The sequence below is a fragment of the Nyctereutes procyonoides genome, unplaced genomic scaffold (assembly GCF_905146905.1).
Source record: "Nyctereutes procyonoides isolate TBG_1078 unplaced genomic scaffold, NYPRO_anot_genome, whole genome shotgun sequence".
Lineage (NCBI taxonomy): Eukaryota > Metazoa > Chordata > Mammalia > Carnivora > Canidae > Nyctereutes > Nyctereutes procyonoides.
Genome location: NW_026575133.1, coordinates 1396907 through 1412240, shown reverse-complemented (window position 1 = coordinate 1412240; position 15334 = coordinate 1396907). Strand labels below are relative to the sequence as shown.

Below are 15334 nucleotides of genomic sequence, written 5' to 3'. Positions count from 1 at the left end.
ATTCAGTTGGTGCAGGGTCGAGTCTTGAGTTTCTGCATTCTTAATAAGCACCCAGCTGATCCCAGTGCTGCCGTTCTGTGGACCACACTTCAAATAGCAAGGTTCTTCGTATCCCAAAGTCTTGCTTTTCACATTGTCCTTCCAGTATGTTCCCCTAGGCCTTTTTATCCAAAATATGTGTAAGACCAATGCTTTGAAAACTACAGAATCTTGTGGAGAGAAATGAAAGACCTGCATAAAGGGACAGAGGGTCTACTCTCATGAATTAGAAAATTCAATGTTGGTAAATGTTAGTTTCCCTCCAGATTGACACATAGATTCAACACGATCCCAATCCAAAGTCCAGCACGATTTTTGTTTTGTTTTTGGTAGAAGTTGGTAAGACTCTAAACTTTGTGAGAATGGGGATCCCTGGGTGGCGCAGTGGTTTGGCGCCTGCCTTTGGCTCAGGGCGCGATCCTGGAGACCCGGGATCGAATCCCATATCGGTCTCCTGGTGCATGGAGCCTGCTTCTACCTCTGCCTGTGTCTCTGCCTCTCTCTCTCTCTCTGTGTGACTATCATAAATAAATAAATTAAAAAAAAATTAAAAAAAAAACTTTGTGAGAATGCAAAGGATCTAGAAGAGCCAAAAATGATTTTGAAAAAGATTGAAGTTGGAAGAGTCACACTACTGGATTTCAAGCTTAATGCTAAAGCTTAAGTAGTCAAGACAATGAGTTTTGGGCTCAAGTCAGATCAGTGGAACAGAGTAAAGTCCAGAAATAGACCCACACACATACGGCCAGTTGCTGAATGGTGATACGCTAAGTGAGAGAAGCCAGGTGCAAGAGGTTCCATACACTGTGCTGCCATGTGTATAACGTTCTAGGAAAAGGATTAGACTAAGGTGATAGAAAGTAGATCAGTAGTTACTTCAGACTTGGGATGCGACCATACTAAATGAGGGGGTAATTATCTTTGTGGATAGATAGAATACATTCCTACGTCAGGCCAGTAGAGTATAGAACCTAACCGTGTGGCCTTGGAGGCAGTCTGTCTGGGTTCCAGTATCCCTCCCTGTACCTCAGTCTCCTTATCCATGTAAACTAATACAGTGTCCGTGCTTACTCCGTAGGGTCACTGGGAGAATCAAATGAATATATTTAAAGCATTTAGAACATTTCCATATGCACAATAATATGTGTATGCGTGTAACTTACTATCTTTTGATAATCATTTTGTGTTGTGATTTTACTTTTTCCTAAAATTTGGTTCTTTCTTTCCTTTACCTTCTCCTTGACCCATGTGCGTTCATGGAGCTTGAGGTTTTTAGTAGAATCTCAGAAATAGATTTTAGTAGATTTTAGTAGAATCTTAGTAACCAAGGAGGAGACCTTGCTTAGTATCTCACTCAACCAAGTACGGGTGACAAAACCGAGGCCACAGAGGTCGAGTGCTGTACCCAAGGTCAACGTCATGTTGTAGGTAGCCAACCAAGGACTAGAAGCCTGGCCAGGTGACTCCTGGTTCTATTCTGTTTTTATCAAGAGTTATATCCATGGGAATTTACTGTGACCCTGCATTCATCAGCTCTCTTGTGTTGTTGTTTGTTTTCCTGCAGAGCAGTCTGGAGCCCCAGTTGTAGAAGACTTGTCCTGTCACCACCATGAGCTCTGGTAAGTCATTTTAAACCCTGTCTTTCGCTTCTGGACAAATCTACACAACTGAGTAGTTTATCCAGGTTTCCCACTTATTCTTAAGGCCCCAACTGCATTTCATTTTTTATTTTTTGAAACCTGGGCAAGTGCCAGAGCTTCATCATAAGTTATCTTTGCTACCATCACCTTCATCCTCAATGATTTAATGAGTGCCTACTATGTGCTAAGCACCAGGCTCTACATTTCACGTCCATCATGTCCTAATTGTTTTTAATATCTCCCTTTCTCTCATTTTAGACAACTTTATTGAGATATACTTGGCTTACAGTGAACTACAGAGATTTTCAGTGTACAGTTTGATAAATGTTGACCTGGGGGGCATTGTTTAATCTGGGTGATGGCAGCAAAAGTAAACAAATTGATAATTGCCCTGGGGTCCCAGCTAATAGAACACTTCCTGCATTGAGTCTAGAAGAGCAGTTTGCTCACATTTTTGGTGTAGGCCTTTGGTAGTGGAAATCAAGACCTAAAGAAATGACTGGTTTTGTGTGTTTTTAGTCTAGAGCTGGGGTAGAAAGCACATGGCTGGGGAAGTCAGAGAAGGAACAGGTCCCTGCTCATTGCGCAGCTGTCAGCTTTCCAGCCCAGAATTCAAGACAGAGAAGTTTCCATCTGGAGATTAAGGCCCACCTTGGCTCTGAGTATGCCCAGGGGCCTCCTGAGGCCCGCAGGCTGGGGGTGTTGGGCAGATGACCAAGTGGCAGCTCATTCAAGAATGGATCTCCTAATTCTGCATTATCTCTGGAGTGTGATCAGAGATCTCTGCAGATTAAAAACAAGCCTTTCCATTTTTTTTTTTAAAGATTTTTACTTATTTATTAATGAGAGAGACACACACATAGAGAAAGGCACAGAGACACAGGCAGAGGGAGAAGCAGGCTCCGTGCAAGGATCCCGATGTGGGACTTGATCCCGGGTCTCCAAGATCAGGCCCTGGGCTGAAGGCAGCACTAAACCGCTGAGCCACCCAGGCTGCCCAGCCTTTCCGTTTATTGACATAGTGCCCTTTTAGCTGAATCCTAAATTGTGCCAGACACTGTATGCTTAGGACCAAGGAGGACTCCAGGTGGAACAGTGCAGAGCTTGGTTCAACTGGGCTTCCTTTCAGACCAACTGTGTGGCCTCTGGGCAGTGGGGAACACTTCTCTGCATTCTCCTCTGTGAAACAGACATCATGAAAGCCCTGGCTTGTTAGGACTTTGTAAGGATTAAGTGACACAGTCCTTCTGAAGTACTAAGCCCACAGCATGGCCAGTGTTCCATCCTAGGCTATTAGCTCAGATTTCCTCCTTGCAAGGAGGGGGACTTGGCTTGTTCTGATTCCTTGAGCACTTTTGCTCATGCTCATGTAGCAGATGAAGAGGCTACATACCTTCTTTTTCCCTTCAAGTCAACTTGGGTACTGCCAGGAGCTCCTGCTTTGTAACTCATTGTTTCTTTTTATTTGCTTGTTTTTTTGTTTTGTTTTTTTTTTTTTGGTTTTGTGGTCATTTAAAACAATCCAGGATGCTTTTCTTTTGTTTTTGTTTTTTTAAAGATTTTATTTATTTATTCATGAGAGATACACAGAAGCAGAGACATAGGCAGAGGAAGAAGCAGGCTCCCTGTGGGGACCCCGGTGTGGGATTCAATCCCAGGACCCCAGGATCATGCCCCGAGACAAAGGCAGATGCTCAACCACTGAGCCACCCAGGACTTTTTTTTTTTTAAAGCTTCTGCTTCGCAACTTAAAATTTCTGGGTCTTTTGTCAGAATTTGCCTAAGCTGGCATTGCCAATCCTGGCATGCTTAAGGGCAGAAGGAAGAAGAAGGGAAAGGCCCGGCAGGAGGGTGAGGGTGTGGACAGGCCTGTGGGACTTCTCCCAGGTTCACTCTCAGGCGTGGTGCTAGGAGGCATTTCATAGAAAGAGTCCAAAAAATCAAGACCCTTTGACCTGATAATCCTATTCTTGGGAATTTCTGTCTTAATTTGGAGTAAACAAACATCACCCACATGAAGGTGGGGAATGAGTCAGTTCGTTATGTGTATTTACTTGATGGAATGTTATGCCACTATTAAAAGTGATCATTAGAAAGAAAGCAGCTATATAGAAAACATTTGTGTTTTAAACTTTGGTGCAAAGAGAAGCATGAAAATGATGCATTCTTTTTATTTCAAGTTTGGACTGGGCTGCCAGTCAGCAAGGGAAGTGCTTTGCTTGTGTTCTCTCATTCATTCTAGCAAACCCGCAAAGGCCAGCATGGTGTGTGCCCCTCCCACTCTGTAGATGGGGAATCTGAGGCCTGAGAGGTTGAGGATTTGTCTGGGCTAACTAGCCAGTGTGTGGTGGCGCTGAGGCAAAGCCAGGCTGTGGACATCAACACCCTGTGCCACAGAGGTTTGAATTGGAGGTGCTGGAATTATTTGGCAGATTTTCTTCAAGTTTCTCTGTGTTTCATGAGAAAGAAGAAAGGAAAGGAAATGCTTGGGGCCAGGTTGTGTAGCAGCTTAGAGCCAGCCCCAGTGCTAGCATGAGGGACCCTGAAGCGAGGCTTAGAGCCCCAGAGAGGAGATAGTGAAGAGGAACTAGGGCAGGTGCATGGAGAAGAGAGAGTTACAGAAAGAACAGATGGGGTGATGGAACCTGTGATATTTCTTTCACTTGGATTTCTGGCCTTCTTGCCAACACTCTCCTTCCATCCACCCCTAAAATGTAGGTGCAAGGGAGATTTTGGCATCTGGGAGAATTAACCTTCATCTGGAGGTGGAAAGGGGCAGCGAGTAACACAGAACCTGTGGGGCCAGTGTTCGGAGGTCCAGGCTGCTGGTGGGGAGGGTCAGTGGCCCTGTTTGTGTCGATCCAGGAGCATCCGGGCTGGCCCATCAGTATGAGCTGTGTCAGGGAGGGTGACCTAGTCTCAGCCAAGAGGAGCGCCTGGGATTTGAGGAAATAGTATATAAGCTATTTCATATAGAATATATTTAGTTTGTGTTTATAGAATATATAGGAGGCGTTTTTTTATTTTAAAAATTTTAAAAATGTTTCTTCCTACTGGGGGCAAGATGCCCTGTGGGATGGAGCAGACCGGAATTCAGACCATAACTTAGGGGTCTTGGACAAGCCTGGCATCCTCTCTGAACTTCAAATTTCTTATCTGTGAGAGAGGAGTTCCTAACTCCCAGCTCCAGGAGACCGGGTCTAAAGGATAAAAATAAGATGCTAATTATGGAATGTTAGCATGGATCCTCAGATCCAGGCAAATAGATGTTTAAGAAACCATAGCTGTTATGATTATATTTTTGGTTTGGTTGGCTCTTGGTTGTCGGTGGGGGCGGTTACTCCAAGCACACGGGTCACATGGCTCAGGGCAGCAGGTCCTGCCTGCCTACCCACTTGTCTTCCTGTGCCTGCCTGCATGGGTTCTGGGATGTGGAATGAGGTGGGACTTAGATGCTCTCTGAGCCTTTAGCTGAGCAGAACTCAGAAACGTCTCAACTGACCTAGAGGAGGTGACATTCAAGGTAAGCAAGCCACGAGGAGAATCTCCCCAAGGTAAAGAAAGGAGAGGGAGGTGTTCCTGGCATGGGCCTTGCAGGGAACCAAACCTAAAGGTCTGGAAGTACCTGACAAGCTCAGGGCTTGGGAGAAGATGGGCATGACAGGCAGGGGAGGAGGGAAACATGGCAGGAAAATGCTAGGACCAATGGGTAGAAGAGCCTAGGATCCAGCATGAATCACCAGGCTTTGTCCCCTGGTGAGCAGCTGGCCACTGGGTCTTGTTTGTTTGCTTGCTCTTAATTATCAAGAAGATCCGGGACGCCTGGGTGGCTCAGTGGTTGAGCATCTGCCTTTGGCTCAGGTTGTGATCCTGGGGTCCTGGGATCAAGTCCCACATTGGGTTCCCCATAGGGAGGCTGCTTCTCCCTCTGCCTATGTCTCTGCCTCTCTGTGTGTCTCATGAAAAAATAAATAAAATCTTAAAAAAAATTATCAAGAAGATCAGTTAAGTTAAATATAACCAGGTAAGCCAAGATAAAAGTCCTTCCACTTAATAAAAAATTTGTATTCCAAACAATCATCTGACCATTTTGGGGAACTCAGAATACATTTTTTTCTTCATAGAAATAATATACGTGACTGAATTCCCAACAAAAGACCAATATTTTTATTTTCAAAACAGAAGTAAAATACCATCTACTTAAAGTAGAGTTGTTTTTAGAAGATCCTATTGCAGTGTCTTGTTTCACTTTCATCTGTCCTGAACCCTGTGGCTTTTTAACCCAGGGAGGGCCATGGTTAGATCAGGATCTAGAAACTGCCATTTGGATGCAGACTGACAGTGTAGGAGAAACGAAGGGACAGAACGGAGTGGGGGGAGTGGTCAGGAAGCTATGTCATCTCTCGGACAGTGACATAAGAGCCTCAATGGGGGACAATGGACAGTGGGCGGGGGAAGAGAAGCCATGTCCAGAGATGTTTCAGGGGGCAGAAAGTATGCCTCTGATGTGGGACAGGGGGTGAGACGGGGGAAAGGGGTATGTGGGTGGGATGAAGGGAGGTGTCAAAGATCCCGAGGTCTCTGTCATCTAACGGGGCTCTCACTCTGGATGCCCTGGGATGCAGTTGAGTTGGCCTCTGAATGAGTAGATAAGCCTTTGTCAGTCAGGAAGTACCATTTTGGGGGAATTAAACAGATTTTTAAAAAATGTCAGAAATGAAGCCATAGCGAGGAGGCAGGAGAACTTAGGTCACCTATTGCATACCTTCCATCGCCAGACAGCTTTTGCATTCTCTCCTGGTTCAAGCCACAGAACATTCTCAGAATTTTCCTGTGGCACCTAAGGGGGCCCTCCCCAGGCATGAGAAAGCCAGCATGTCCCCAACATGTCCTCCCAGCAGGACTCAATAAATGTCGGGGAGTCATAATTATAAGCCTTATTCTCCTTGTGTGTCTTTCAGAATGTGATGTTGGTGCTTCTAAAGCCGTGGTCAACGGGTTGGCACCAGGCAGCAATGGGCAGGACAAAGGTAAGTTCTTGAAGGGAAGCCTGGCTGGTATTCAAAAGCAGTTCTAGGTGGGACAGAGTATGTGGGGCCTGGCCGCTGACCTGGGACGAGCAGTCACTGGTCGCATCGGTCTGTGAACTGGAGACCTGTTTCCGATGCCGACTTTGAGACTGGGCACATGTTCTTGCGTCTCACAGGTCCAAGGCCACTCTTTCCCGCCTTGGGGTCACATGTTAAAAACTGTCCCTCGCTCACAGGATATGAATAACAACAGGTCAAGTACACAGATGAGGCCTTTGCCAGGTGCGAGTGGTATTTATCAACCTGGAGTCTCCTTTCCCAGCATTTTACCTTCACTGGCAGTAAATAGTGACACGTTCACAGTCCTGACCCAGAGGCAAGAACCTCTGATTGCTGAAATAACTTATTTCCATGGCATTTGTTTCATGTGCATCCTCAGTGTTTAGTTTTTAAAAGTTTTAGGACACAAAAAAGATTTCACTGGGAAGTGAATGGTGGGTCAGATGACCTTTGAGGTCCTGTTTGCCCTGTGGTTTCTCATCCTCAGCGTCTCAGCATGGCTGCCCAAATAGCCAGGCTTCAGGGCCCCTATGTCACTTCGGCAGTGTGCCATGGGTGGAATGATGAGTCCTGGTTCTGCTCTCACAGACAGACATCTGGGGAGGTCCATTGTCTTTACGGGCATGAGTTCCCTTATCTAGAAAATCAAGGAATTAGATGTTCTGCAGTGCTTATTCCTGCTTCAAATTCTGGGTTTAAAAAAAAAAAATTCTGGGTTTTAGTGATTCCATCCATGCTCATCTCACTAAATTTTATGGTATCAAAGAGAGGGAGTAAAAGTCCTGTCATTGGGCACGCAAGTCAAAATGCACCATCTCTCAAAGAATAATTTTAGAAAGTGACATGTGTGGCCTTTGTAATTTCCATCTGGTTCAGCCAGGTATTCCTCTTGAGACGAGGTAAAGCATAAAGTCGGGAAGAGCAGCCAGGAAGGGAAGGCATAGAACACATGAGGAGCTGGGGAATGGGGGACCCAGTGAGTTTGGGGGTCGGTTCCTCTGTGGCAGGAGGTATCTTCTGCTGCTGCTCTGTGCTTCTTGCCACCTTGCTCCCTCCCCAGCTACCCTTCTCCACTCATGGTTTGGGACCATGTTCTCAGGGCCTGGGACAATTTTACTCTTGGGAGTTTTGAAGGGCCATGTCTATTGAGAGGCCCCAGGGGCATGTTTAAGTATCTAGGGAGCATGGGGAGGGCTTAGGGCTCTGATGCTTTTAAAACCTGTGAGGCCATTAACCCCATCCCTGTGAATTCATCCATAGAGGACACTTCAGGGCTGTTGGAGAAGGTGGCAAGTGGGGGTGGATTCCACTCTCAACTTGGGAAGACTCAACCCTCCTTTGGAAAGGAGGCAGCAGATGTAACCCTGAAGGTCATCATGGTGGCCTAGGGATGTCACTGAGCCAGGTGCCCAGACAGCTGAGCTCCAGCCTCTTCACCTAGGAGCTGGATGACTCTGAGTAGCTCTGAGCCTCTTGCTTCTTCCTCTGAAAATGGTGACATGAATCTCCCACCAGCCAGTCTCCCAGGTGGTCATAAGGAGCAGGCAATGGAATTGTGCAAGCATGTTTGTATCTCGATACATGCAGCCTTGTCATTGTCTACTTAGTCGTCAGTGGCTTTATGCTATGTGACTGCCTTTTGAAGCGGCAGCATGATGGACTGGAAAGTGAACTCTCCATGGCTGACGGGCCTGCCTCCCACCTGTCCCCTTGACAGCTCACTGGCATGATTCTGATGTACTAGTGACAGTCTTGCTTCCCAAACAGCCCTTACGCCCCAGTTATTGCATAGATGTGGGGCCATGAGACCTCTGAGTTTTGCCGTTGGGGTGACCCTGGTGCCATGGCACATGACCTCCCATCTCTATTTGCTGCCATTAGAGAGAAAGAAAGAGTGAGGGGAGGCTTCCCCACAGGCTATGAGAAGGAGAGTTTGGGATGTGCCCACCATGGAGGCTCCAGGGTCTGGGAAGGTGGGGGGCCCAGGGAGGCCTGCAGATGGAGAAGTAGGGGCACCCTACGAGGAGAGCAGCCTTGACCACGTCCCAGGAAGTTATGCTAGTTCTCTGACAGCCGGGCGTCAGGAATCCTGGGCTGTGTATTTGGGTGCAGCCCTGAGTCTTGAGTATGCACTGGATACCTGGCAACCTCTCGTCCTGGAAAGGCTGGGTTTAGGCAAGACCATCTGCTGCCCAACAGATGGAGGTTCTGATTTGCTCGGGGACAGAGGACCATCGTTGTCAGAACAGACACAGGAAGGACCCTCTGTGATGGTGGGGAGGCAGCTGTGATGTCTGAGAGAACCGGGCAGTGCACCAGCTTGTTCCCTTCTGTCCCCCATTCCTCGCGGTCCTCCCCACCCGGCACAGACACCCCAGCATCCTCCCAGGAGCCCCTTGGACCCTGGGTGCTCTCCCCTTCCTCTATGTGCCAGGCCATCTGTGTGTCTGGAAATCTCCTTGTCCAGAGCTTTGGCACATTCCTGGTGTGTGTGACAGGAGACACAGATAAACGCTGACCCTGCGTATGGTGTCGGGGCTGGGGGTTTTGCCATCTTGGCATAGAACTCAGCAGAGAGAAAACAGGCTATTTTAAATGACCACATCTACTGCTCTTCGTATTGTTCTTTTCGTGTGGGCGACTTCCTCCTATTGTCCCTGTCCAGTTCCTCAACTGCTCGAGTGTTTCCCAAATGTTCTGTCTGGATGCACCATTTATCCTTTTGTGTTTTCAGCAACTGCCGACCCTTTACGTGCACGCTCTATTTCTGCTGTTAAAATAATTCCCGTGAAGACAGTGAAAAGCTCTTCAGGCCTGGTACTCCCTCCAGGTATCTCTCCTTGGGTTGGTTTCTCTTTTTCCTTTTTTTTTTTTTTTTTAATTATTAGCAGATCATGCATGGTTTTCCTTTCTTCTAACAAAGACGTGGAGGCTTAATCCTTGCATGTTTAGGAGCTATTCCCTCTCACATCCTTAGCTGGTTTCCTTTCTTCCTGTGCATGTGTGCGTGCGTGCGTGTGTGCGTGTGTGTGTGTGTGTGTTCTGTGAGCCAGCAAGTCTGGGGAAGAACTGACAGATGCCTTGCCCCTCCTGTCTTTAGGAGAAGGGTCAGTCCAGAGGCTAAACACTGATGCTGCTGTGGGTCCCTGGTATGTCGGGTATGTGATACACAGAGGTGCGTGAGGTACATGGCTCTCCCTGGCAGCTTCCAGCTCCCAATACTTTATTTAAAACTTCAGAGTTAAAAACAAACAAACTTCAGACTTCCCTGAGAATAAATGTGTCTACACTGTGAACCTCTGAGTTGGGCTGAACTTGAGGCAGCTGCCTCAGATGCCGGTGGCTCACTGGGCCAATTCCCTCCCCAACCCCTGACTTCACCTGCGGTCACTTCCTGGCCCTCCTCTCCAAGGAGGGGGTTCCGTTCCATTGTCAGCTCTGGTGTACAGCTTCCTTCAGTGTGAAACAGCCTAAGTGAGGCCCAGGTAGCGCTTTATCCCAGTGGTGCTTTCGTGAGTTGGGTAACTCTGGCCAAGCATCCAGGAATCTAGGATGGGCTAGATTTGTCATTTGGCTGCTCGTCCTTTTTGAAAAGACCATGTATCAGTTTGCCCAGTACTTTTGGACCTCAGTCACTTATCCTCTTGATAGGTTTGGACAAGTCACATGGTCACCAAGGGCACTGCCTGCCCTGCCATACGTTGTGTTTTTGTGCTTCGCTTTCAGTGGGAAGAGGTGCTGATGGGGCAGATCTGTTCTCTTCTGTAACACCAGTGGTCATTCCGTCTGAATTGGAGAGGCTGCTGGCCTGGAAAAGGAGGAGAGGAGGCTGTGTTTCTCTCTGCCCTGGCACAGGGATGGGGAGGAGTTGACGTCTGAGCCTGCATCCTGCCCGTTGCCCGCCTTAAGCCTTACCCCATAATCCCAGCCTTGACAACTTTAGGTCAGAGATCCAGGCTGTGCTGTGAGCAATTTGAAAAAAAAATGAGCTGTGAGATTCAGTTCAACTGAGCTGTATAGAAGGAAACACAGGCCTTTTAGAACTGTGTGGTTCTACATTAGTTTCTTGACTCCTCATCACTGGTTTTCCTAGAGGAGGAGCATCCAGATCTTCTGAAGCCTATTTTGAAATCCTTCTCAGTGGAAATCTGAAAGATGACCTGAGTTTGCTATAAGCCATTGTGAAGTGTGGGAGAGGTCGGCCCAGGGAAGGCTCAGCTGAGAGCCTAAGGAACGCTGTTCACTGAAGGGTTTGGTATTTCTTATCATTTTCTTTGGTGTGAATTTTCTTCATTAAGTTTGGAATGTGAGGCTCTCACCCATGATCTTTCTCCACAGGCAGCATATCCTGTCATCATTTTAAGGGTCTTGACTTACTGGTAGAAGCTCTTCTTTTCCTTTTTCCACTGGAGAACTGCAGGGAGCAGTGATTTTTTTTTTTTTCTTTTCCATAGAACAACTTGATTCCCAATGTTGCCAACTTGCTCTTTCATAAGAAGGATGGAATGGAAGCTTGAGAAATCTCTCATAAACTCTTCCTTGAATTGTGCCTTACTAATTGGTCAGAAGTCTGCTCACCAACCTAAGTCTCATCTAATAAAAGGAATTAACCTGCTTTCATTTTGAAATGTTTTCAGCTGATAATTATAACTCATACAGAACTCATTGTTGCCTCCATTTTCCCTGAACCTCATGATATGTGGTAAAACCTCTGAAACCGGGATTTATCTCTCTTCCACCCACAAATTAATTCTCATTGACCACCACATTGACCATAAGACTTTGCGTGGCTGTCAGCAGGTTCATCTCATTCCCCGGCTATAATGAGTTGCTAGCTGACTATTGCTTTAATCTTTCAAGAGCCTTGGATTCAGGCTTCTCTTTTGCATCTTTCCTTTTCAGACATGGATCCTACAAAAATCTGCACTGGGAAGGGAGCAGTGACTCTTCGGGCCTCATCTTCCTACAGGGAAATTCCGAGCAGCAGCCCCACGAGCCCTCAGGAGACCCCACAGCATGAAAGCAAACCAGGTGTGTGACCTCTCCCTGGGAGAGGTGTTCACAGTCCCACTGGGAGGGAGCGAGGCTCTCATGCTTTTGCTCGGAAGGGTGTGAATTCACCAGCTGCCTCCCATTATCCCAGAGGTCTCTAGAACACCAGCGCCTTGTTCCATCTATGATGGGTGGTGATCGGTGCCCTGAATTAACAGGTACTCACTTGCTTCAGACAGAGGAATGGCAGTAGCCACCATTTTTGTCAGCTTTTGAGCAGAGAGAGGGGGAGAAACCTCGTTACAGAACTGGTAGCTCTGCAGACTGCATTCCCAGGGACCAGAGGTGTCTTAAGGACATGGGAGGGGAGTGGTGAGATGGGCTAGAGATTAGGTTTGTCCAAGGCCATCCCTGCTTTTGGGAACAGGGCTGGGGCGGTAGAGGGAGAGAAGCCAAGGGAGGTTAAGAAGTGCAGGTGCCTGACTGACCTAGCTCCGGAGGAAGGGGTAGGCAGGGGTGGGGCAGGGCTCAGGCCTGGGGAGGAGACCTGGCAGCTGAAACAGCAGGATCAGAAGAGCAATTCCAAGGCCACTGCACACCAGGATCTACGGGAGACCAAAGAAGCCCATCTGTAGCCCACCTCCCATTGTGATCCATTGTTCAGGGTGTCTAGAGAGTGGTGTTGAGACCTGGGACTTTGGAACCCAATAGATCTATGATCACATCCTGCCTCTACCACCTGTGGCCATGCTGTTGTGGACAGGACATTCCCTGACTCAGCCCTAGTGGTCTCCTCTATAGAACAGGCTTGATAATTGTACCTGCCTCATAGCATTATTTGAGCATGGAGTGTGTACAGATTTTGCACCTGCTAGTGGCACGGAATGAGCATTAGATTTGAGCTACTTTTAGGTTATGATTGTGGTTATTTTGACCTCTCTACAAAGTGTTCCAGAGCTCCCCCACGTGTTCTGGGGCTTGAGAAACACTAAGGTGTGACAGGGGCAGCTAGCTTAGGGCGGGGCAGTCCCGCCCCGCTACCCACTAGTTCTCACACCTGAGCCGCATCAGAATCACCTGGAGTAAAAGGCCAGGGTGCTGGACCCCAGGCCAGGGCTTTAGGATTAGCAGTTATTCCCATTTACAGGTCTGAGGTATAGGGTCTAAGGGTTTGCATTTCTGACAAGTTCCCAGTCATGCTGATGGCCCAAGGATCACATCTGAGAGCTCCTGCTATAGGGGAGGGGGATTTTCTTATCTTTCTTGAAGGAAATGAAGGGAGAAAGGAATGAGGGGTGAAGACTACTCCTTGGGACTGGAGACAAAAGGCAGTGGGGCACACAAACTCTGGTACAGTGGGGAGCAGTGTGTTGCGATGAGATGGAATTCTGGGGAGGGGGATAGCCAGCGCCCAGCATCCTAGAAACTGACTTCCTGTCCCAGCCACCTATAAGTAGCACCAAAGCAGATGCCTAAGGACGAAGTCAGGCTAGGGTTTGCACATCAGCCCCATTCTGATAATGTTGTGCCCTGTGGAGGGCTTCTTTTTTCCTGGTCTCAGGGAAGGCATAAGTGGCCTCTAGCACTACAGGTTGAAAGTAGCTTCTTGGCCCTATATCCCGCAACCCATGCCTGACTTTTGCCCCACTCCAGTTGGCCACTCTAGCCTCCTAGAAAGTAGGCCAAGGAGTGAAGGCAAAATTTCTTCCTAAGGCTAGCTTATTCCAGCGTCTCCTGGCCTAACTAGGAAGATCCAGCTCTCCCAACGATGTTTGGGGAAGAGAGAATCCTAAGGGATAATTTGAAGGAAAAGACCATGGCTACAGCCCGTGGCTCAATAAAATGACCTTATCAAGTGCAGGTCCCTTCCTCTGGTGGTGAAAGGTAGCACCAGTGGGAGGAGAGAGTCCTTGAGCTCCCCCTCCTGGTTGTAGGGTAGCACTAACATAGAACACTGGAGAGTAGCCTTCACCCCCAGCAGTCTGTGGGCTTGGGCTTACAGTGCCATGCAATGATTTGAGCACTTTGGGAAGCTCCCTAGTCTCTGAGTAATTGTTTATCTTACAAATTCTGACAGCTAATTTGGGTGGAAAAAAAATCTTGTTTTAAAATGAATACACTGAAGAATTAGGGGATAGCTGTCAGTCATGCACACCTCTACAGTGAATCAATTTTCATAGATTATTTTCTTCCTGGTAAGTGAAGATCATTGATTCCAAGTCAACAGACATTCATCTCTGTGCCAGGCACTAAGTAGTCACTGGGAATTGTGAGAAAGAGAGAGAAGGGAGGGAAAAGGAGAGTAATTCCGGGTGCATTAGATGAGGACAGAAGTCCGTTTGCTTGCAATGGAAGAGTCAGGTGTGGGCTACTAGCCTACTACTGAGCTTTCTGACTGTGGGGAAGCCACACCTTTGAAGCCCATGTAAAGCATGACGGGTCTAGGAAAGATGGTTTCCAAGCCTTTCTAGTTCCAAAATGCTCTGTGACCTTGGAAGTGTGTGAATTAACCTCACACAAACAGAATCCCATTCACTGAGGACAAATTCGAGATTACATACCAGGGCATTTTGGGTGGAAGGATCAAGCTGGATTTGAGCAGAGAGGAGTTCCAAAGAGGCTGGAATGAGTCAACACTGGAGTGAGGTTGAAAAGGGATGTCACTCTAGACATGGGACCTTCCAGCTGGAGATCTTGTCTTCCTACCATACTGCTCATTGACCAGCAATCTGCTGGCACTTGACTGGCTGTGTCTGTGTGGCTCCCCAGTTCCCCTCTCATCCCTCTCTGCTCCTTGCACCTGGGCCTCTGGATGACAACTTGATTTCCCCCGCCAGTCTCCAGTACTGTCATAGAGCCTGGGAGTCCATAGACCTTGATAGGCCTCATGAAAACAGGTTCCTACAGTATTTGTAGGCAGCCATGTCCAGCCTGAACCAGGAGCCCAAATATAAGGCAGCAGGTGTCTCTTGCCAATGAACGATTGGGAATGCTTCCTACTCCCAGTGCCTTCCCAAATAGCTAATGTCACAGAGTGTCCAGCTGCCTTCCTTATCCCCAGGGCCAACCTCTGTCCCCTAGCTGCTCTGTCTGCCTCTTCTCTGCCTTGCTCCCTGGCTTCACCACCTTCTTCTTTCTCTGCAGGTCCACAAGTGGCTGATCAGTTGCCCAGACTGGAAGTTCCAGTCTTGTACTACTGCCCAGCACCTGTGTCCTGGTTTCTTCCCTTACATGATCCCTTGACACCCACATTTCAGAAGTGTCTCCTATTCCCACTCCTTGCTCCAACTTCCTCATCCTATGAGACATGGTCTAGTTCTACAGTGACACAGCCCCCCTGTCATGGCTCAGCTCTGCCTCTTCTGTCTTTGTGATGTGGGCAACTCATTCAGCCTTGGCAAGCTTCAGTTTCCTCATCTATAAAATGGGAATGATCTTGGGATTCAGTGAGCTCTTTCATACCAAGATTTAGCACTGAGCCCGGGCACATAGCAGGTGTTCTTTGATGGCAACCTTTCTAGTTATGCACAGCCAGAGTCCCTGAAAGCCTTCCAGTAATTTCAGTTAGAGGCC

General features: G+C 47.8%; 1 protein-coding gene across 37 annotated transcripts in view; it reads left to right on the top strand.

Moving 5' to 3' along the window:
• The window catches only part of SORBS1 (sorbin and SH3 domain containing 1), a 228200-nt gene that overhangs the window by 107699 nt on the left and 105167 nt on the right, over window positions 1-15334 (top strand). For 21 of the 37 annotated variants that reach the window (XM_055346041.1, XM_055346040.1, XM_055346036.1 and 18 more), the window contains exons 3-6: window positions 1604-1658; window positions 6641-6709; window positions 9504-9599; window positions 11672-11800. In XM_055346041.1, coding sequence (XP_055202016.1) covers window positions 1649-1658; window positions 6641-6709; window positions 9504-9599; window positions 11672-11800 — 304 coding nt within the window. In that variant the 5' untranslated portion in view covers window positions 1604-1648. The remainder of the gene's footprint in view (window positions 1-1603; window positions 1659-6640; window positions 6710-9503; window positions 9600-11671; window positions 11801-15334) is intronic. The other 16 variants (XM_055346044.1, XM_055346043.1, XM_055346055.1 and 13 more) reach the window with 1 other exon arrangement.